The 7138-nt window shown below is 37.5% G+C and overlaps 1 protein-coding gene across 1 annotated transcript; it reads left to right on the top strand.

Moving 5' to 3' along the window:
• Positions 1–3351: 3351 nt before the first annotated feature.
• Positions 3352–5391, top strand: LOC116206091 (dof zinc finger protein DOF1.4). The gene has a single exon (XM_031538855.1). It carries the CDS (start codon positions 3613–3615, stop codon positions 4588–4590), a length of 978 nt encoding a protein of 325 aa, XP_031394715.1. The 5' UTR covers positions 3352–3612; the 3' UTR covers positions 4591–5391.
• The last annotated feature ends 1747 nt before the right edge of the window (positions 5392–7138 follow it).

Genomic DNA, 7138 nt, shown 5'->3' with positions numbered 1-7138 from the left:
TGCTCTCTCTTAATTGTGATTTTTTTTATGTACAAAATTTAAGCTCAAAACTTTACTTAAGAGGCATATTAAATCATCAAAATCGATACACGTTGATATGTGTCATATATAAATTTTAATATTTGTGGAAATTAGGAAAGGGGACAGTACTACTAGAGAATGATGACAGTGATGTAGTAGGCAAGAGGAGAGAAGATCCCTTGGGAGACTACAAGATCCGTTTGTTCCCTTAACCATGCGATGCCTTTGCCTTTGCCTCTCTCTATTATCAGCGACCTCCTTTCCCCTCCCAGCTCTGCTTTTCTTTGTTCCTCTCTTTCCTTCCTTCTTCATGAGCTTAGGTAAGCTGGCCCCCACATGCATGCATGCTCCTCTCCTCTCTCCCTCCATAAACGGTTTTTTTATATACATTTTGGTATGCAAAAGTTTAATGAAAGTCGACTAATTCTCGACTAATTCAATTCGAGACGGATTATCCGATTAAAAAGTAAAATTTTCTTAGCGTGAATTCTTTTATTCATATAAAACTTGAATTTGAGATTTTACTTAAAGAAAATAAATATTAAACTGTTTCAAACAACCTTCTTTCGTTGGTTTCTTTAATCTATAAAGCAAACTCTAACGGAAGATCATGAGATGAGATGAGGGCAGATTGCAGAAGGATCCAAAAATTAAAAGAAAAAGAAGAAGATAAAAATGAAGGAAAACTTGAGAACATAAAGCTAAGCTTGTGAGTGTGTACTCTCTCTCTCTCTCCCCTCTCCTCACATGGTGCTCTCTTGTCCCCTTTCTCTTGGAGTTATCGCTCTTCTCTTTACAACCAATGAATAGTTCTTCATGTCCCTATTCCTCAAGTACTTTCTATTAATTTATGGCCTACTACACACATTAATTTACACCCCATTTTCATCTTAATTATGAGGTTTTTTTTTTCTGGATTTTGCACCGCGTGATATCTTAAAAATCCAATGGATCATAACTAATTTAAATTCGAATCAGGTTAGTCTACTAAGAGGTAAAATTATAATTATTATGAATTTTTTTATTCACAAACAAGATTTGAATTTGAGTCTTATTTAAAAAAAAAGGTGTTGAATCATTTTCATCGACCCATGTTAATTATTATTAGGTCTATTTAGATGCACGTTATCAAAGAGAAATTTTCAGCTCGCCTATTTTCTCAAGTAAATCCTATTTAAGTTATTAAAATATTGACAAATTATGAACAGCCAGTCTCATATCCTTTCCTCCAACATACAAACACCAAGCCATGGATTGTGAGCAAAACATCTATTTAGTTCATCTGAATATATAGGTGATAATAATAATTTGTGCAGAAAAATTTCAGAAATCACTTTTTCGGCCGCTGAGTCTATTTAGAGGAAATTTCGTCATACTTTTTTTTTTCTCTTGAAATAGCATCATTTTTAAACAAAAATATATCTAAATTGAATTGAGATACTAGGATTAATGGAGGAATTTCAAATCATATGAAACTATTATAATATCTAGCAATTATATTTATTCATAGCTAATTAAAAGGATCTAAAAGCACAACCAAGGAAAAAGAAATCTATCTCGGAGAGATTCCACCGCGTTATATCAACAATTGGCTGCTACTTATATAGTTTATTATTATAATTAGGTGTATTTGTTATAAGATTATTCGAGAAAGGGCGCATTAAATATTAAAAGTGAGAAGTGGGATTTGCTATGGAATTGCCTAGGGCAAGGAGCCAGCTGCTGTGGTCTCTCTAGGGATTCCCTTCTGTTAAATTCTCTATATCCAGTCCACATCCATATACGCATTTTATATACGCGTGTATATATATATATATATAAAGAAATTCTTAAAAAGAATGTAACGTAGTGATTGATCAGTATGCAATATTGTGTTGGATGTCTCTTTCTTGAACTTGCCGAGGTTCATCTGTGCTACATTTCCACTTTACCTCTCTGTCCTCTTCTTGGATTTCGAATGTCCTCTTTTATTCTTTCCCATTATATTATATTTCCTCTTCCAACATGTACATAGTACTCTCGCTATCTCTCTATCCCCCATTTTTATTTTTTTAATTTTAACTTTTGATAGCCCAATGGTAGTTAGTTTTGTGTCAGCCAAGTTCAATTTTCTTGGGTTATAAATAATAAACCAGTCTTTTGCTAAAGATGGTATAGGAAAGTGGTGTAAACTCTTATTATGGTAACTAAGAGATTTCGGATTTGATACTCGTGATGAAAGTATTCGTATTTTTTTATTAGTTATTAAAAAATTTATTTTATTATATTAAACCAATGACTTTTATTTATAATTGAAAAAGAAAAATCAGGATTTTATTTTATTTTATTTTGGCTGAAGGAGTGATGCGGATTATAAATTATTCTAGGGTTAAAGGCTAGTGAAAGTGATCCAAATGAGTGAATAATATCAACCTCAAAAGCGTGTATCATGATTAATTTTCACCTAACGGTTTATTTTAATTTTTGATTCTTACATAGCATAATTCGCTATAAAAGAGTGAATATGACAATCATTTCATATGAACTCATGACCCAGCTTTGTACGAGTTTCATTGGAATCATGTTTTAATAATAATAAAGGATGCAAAATATTCGATTCAAATTTGAAGTATTAGATGCCTTTACAATATTCATCTTTGAAAATTCAATATACATAGCAATAACGAATATAATCTTTACAAGGAAATACATGCGATGCACGAGAATCAATTATATTCGAAAGGAATCCAGCAGCTCAAGCCTAGAAAGTAAAAGTTTCTTTTTTTACCTTGCCCAAAAGCAAAAGAACAAGCGAAAAAAAAAAATTATGACAATGTGCAATGTATACCTGAGTTTCCATTGGACAGATTTTATTAAGGATTCAAAATTAATTTATTGAAAACACTTCGTGGTCAATGTTAAATCGGCACCCGAATGAAAATTAGTCAAAATCAATATATGACACATTATAGTTTTTTCTTGGAAAATAATGAAAAACCCTAAATCGAATTTTGACCCTTCAAAGCCATCGATCACGTGAATGGATTACATTTAACTCTCAATTAGGTAATTAATTAAATATTAATCACTTGCTCTGTCTCTATCTCACACTCACACTCACACACAAACACAATATAGCAACCCATCAAGGGAAAGACTCTCCCGTGTATCGCCACCTGCTCCTTGGCTGCTTGCTCTTTGTTGTATCAAACGATTCTCTCTTAAGATAGAGAAAGAGAGAGACAAAGAAGGCAATGCTAAGAAGTCACTGTGACAATACGACTCCTAATAAGCTTATACGGTAGTCTCAATATCCCCACTTCTACTAACGAATGGTCACAGGTCATTCCCCTTCACATTTCCTCTCTCTCTCTCTCTCTCAATTATTACCTCCAAAAAAAAAAACATGGCCCCATCTTTTGGTTCTTTGCTCTTGGAACAGAATAATCCTTCCATCAAGTCTCTGTCCCACTCTCACTCTTTGTGTGCTTATTTTACCCTAAATGGCCCATTTTGAACCCCTTTCTCCCTTGCTTCCTCTTCTCTTCTCTCTCATGTCTTGCAGGCTGAGGAGGAGGTTGTAGATGATCAGAAGGCTATGGTAAATTGCTAATGGCTTCTTCCTCCTCCAGTCGTCGGCTTCCTATGGACAAACCTACTCAGCATCATGAACAACAGCACCAGAACCAGCCGCCGCTCAAGTGCCCGAGGTGCGACTCTACCAACACCAAGTTCTGTTACTACAACAACTACAGCCTCTCCCAGCCCCGCCATTTCTGCAAGGCCTGTAAGCGGTACTGGACTAGTGGCGGAACCCTGAGGAACATCCCCGTCGGTGGCGGCTGCCGGAAAAACAAGCGGGTCAAGCGGCCCTCCGCCTCCTCTACTACTGTTTCTGCTGCCACTACTGCCTCGGAGATGCCTCAGCCGGTGGTGGCGAGGTCGTCTAATATCGCTATGTCCACCACGAGATCGATGGCCCACGTAAACCCTCTTTTCTTTGACATGGGTGGTATTTCATACCCTAGGCTCCATTCAACTATTGATCTCCCTCCTCATCTCCCTAGTGCTCTAGGGTTAGGGTTTTCTTCGTCGGGGCTCATGCCTAGTGATCATGGATGTGGTGACACTAACTACATCCAGGATTTGATCTCTTCAGCTCCAGTTCTTTCCAATGGTTATTCTTCTGACGAGATCCGGTGTGTTAATGCTGGTATGATTGCACCAATCCTCGGGTCTATGGCTCCTACAACCTCCATGGCAAATACTGTTCCAACTATGGCCTCCTTGCTTGCATCGACCATTCAACAACAAAAGTTGTTCAGTGCCGATCTAAAGGATATTCAGGCCTCGGATGACTTCAAGAGCTTCTCTTCTTTCCAGGACTCGCGAGATGCTGGTGACACTGAAAACGAGTTAGCTGTGAAAGAGGTAAAAGCCGAGGGTATGAACATGCCAGGCAGGAGTTTCGGCTTCCAGAATCAAATGGAGCTATCCAATCCAACACCGTATTATTGGAATATGTCGAGTAACATCAGCACCTGGCATGACCCTACGAATACCGGATCTTCAGTGCCTTCTCTGATCTAGCCGAATTACGCAAGCACTTTTCTTTATTAGAACCATCTCCCTCTTTCACAGTCTTCTCGGTTTTTCTTTGTCGTCTAGGTTTTGTTGGTCTTCCTTGGTTGGTTTAACAAAATTTTATCACCCACAATACTAGAACAAAGTCCTGGACTCGACTATGACACAATGTTGTTCAGGAGCATCTTCCGTGAGCATTTCATCATGACGGCTCGTAATTAGATTCAGCGAAGATGAAGATATAAGTTCGTGTTATAGGTCCAGCAATGACCAAGGGAAGAGTGAGGATCGGAGCGTTCATGTCAGCAGCAAAAGAATTCCAGCCTGTTGGGTCTTTTTTTATCGATGCAGGTTGAGAGTCTACGATTGCGCTGAGAGGAACCTCGGATCCTCGTCTCGACATCTCATCATCATGGCTTTTCTTGAACAGAGAGAATCTTTTCTTTGCAAGCTTTTGCAAACCAGTCTATTTCTTGGAGTCACCTTTTGGGTATGTATGTATATATATGTATGACTTTGCACTTTACTTTGTACTCAATTTGTTCCTAAGTTGGGATTGGGGTTATTTTCCTTGGAACTGGGTATAGTTATATGTCCTCAGTTTGAGCTGATGAAAAATGAGGAATTTAATTTTAATTTTAATTTTTTAAGTTATTTTACATTTTCATTTTCTTGGGAGATTTAATGGGGGGAAAATTGGGTATACAAGAGCAAGGTCAAGAGGGAGATGATGTTTTATTTACAATTACTGACTGTTTACCTTTATTATTTGGGTTGATCTTAATTAGTCTTATTGGTTTCAATTTACATGTGCATTTTGTTGTCATCTAAAATTGTCTATAAATTGGAATTACGGGATCAGTCTGGTCAATAGACTAATTAAAATACCCGTGGTCTCACTGAAAAAATTATCCTAATTTATAGATAGAACAGTAATTTCTGTGTTGCTTGTGCATCACAGTGTAAGCACATTTTTTTTCCCCTTTTAATCTAACCTTATCATCAAAAGAAACATACCTTCAAAACACTGAATTCCTTCTTCTTTTTTTCCCATTTAGCTGAAAAACCAGTTTCATGGAAGCTCAAAAACAAGAGCTCATAATTAAGATGCTAGACTTATATACGTGATAAATAAAGGTGTATATTTCTACAGAATGCAAGTTTGACTACTAAAATTCTATGCGTACGTATTGTATCATGGTAGCGGCTTCAAAATTTCCCAATGGTGAGATTACGCTTTCATAACATGAATGAATTGCTGATATTATATTGTAGGTACTAGAAACTCTAATTTGTATGTTCTACCAGTAGTTCTCAGGGATGAATATTTTCTGATGAATTTTCAAGTATCTTTGAGTTTAGATATCTCATGTCTCCCGATCTGTCGATATTGGTCATTTTGAAGATTGGGTAGGCGTTGGAAATTATTGTGGCATGATCCCTCGATGCTGAGTCTAGATATCCTCTATTCTATATACCAACAAAGTATTTGCGAAAGATTAACAAAGATAAATATGTTAGTTACATTACGTGTTTAAAGAACATTCATTGGCCCAGGCGTGCATATATGCAATTGTGTGTAGGAGTGTGTCAAGAACACTTTCGGCTCTGCGGAGTGCAGAACTCCAGACTCGTTCTGGCACGACAAACTAATTCATATCCCATTGTGCTATTGCCTAGGCTCTTTCTTATAAGCAACGGAAGAAAGATAATAATTGAAACAAGCTTAGTGTAGAGAGTTTGGACGTGCATATATATATATATATATATATATCAGTTCCAAAGGAATCTGCTTTCATGATCGCTAAGCAGATTAGACGGGTGGAGTGCTCGAGCAGGTCTGAGATCACTACGTTTTCAGAAGATCAGCAAGCCGAGTTTTGGGCGCGCTAGGGCAAAAGCAGGATCAAGAGAGTAAAGAGTGAAGCTATCGCCTTCACTGCTTGAGCACGCATTGATCTAAATTCACGTGTTCCATATACATGCTAATGGCAGATCTTATTCGAGATCGATCCCTAAGAATTAAAGTTATTTGAGTTCGAGTGTTATACTAGCTAGCTGCCAAATTCGTTGGGGCCCCTTTGTATGGATTGTCTTAATGGAACTTGAGTTAGCATGGCGTATGTGCATTTTTCGTAATAGAGCTTATGGTAAAGAATGAAGATGGGTCAATTTCAGTTTGTCAGGTTGTGTGGCCGGTAGAGACATGCTACTGTCCCCACTATACCACCCTACCGGGCAATCGTGCATTTTTCATATTAGCAGGCATATTTGGTAGGCATGAAGGAAAAGAGAAATGTTATGGAATCTATTGACGGAAACCGAATCCATAACTGCATAATTCTACATCGCGATCACGCAGCATTACACCAAACACTATTTCTTGATTTTTAGCTTTTCCCTTATTTTGTTATAGGCCAGAAGCCTCGTTTTCCACCTGAAATCCATTGGGCCGACTATACACTATTCCCCCACCAATGGGTTGGGTCAGCCCAGCTTGTCTTTCAGATAATTAGGCCCCACGCTATCGGCCAACGGACCATATTAGCTTCGA

Source organism: Punica granatum, chromosome 4 (assembly GCF_007655135.1).
Source record: "Punica granatum isolate Tunisia-2019 chromosome 4, ASM765513v2, whole genome shotgun sequence".
In the NCBI taxonomy this organism is placed as follows: domain Eukaryota; kingdom Viridiplantae; phylum Streptophyta; class Magnoliopsida; order Myrtales; family Lythraceae; genus Punica; species Punica granatum.
This window is presented reverse-complemented; position numbering and strand designations above follow the sequence as displayed.

Bases quoted from the DNA above. Each gene is read 5' to 3' on its own strand.
- LOC116206091 (XM_031538855.1), top strand. From the start codon at position 3,613: ATGGCTTCTTCCTCCTCCAGTCGTCGGCTTCCTATGGACAAACCTACT.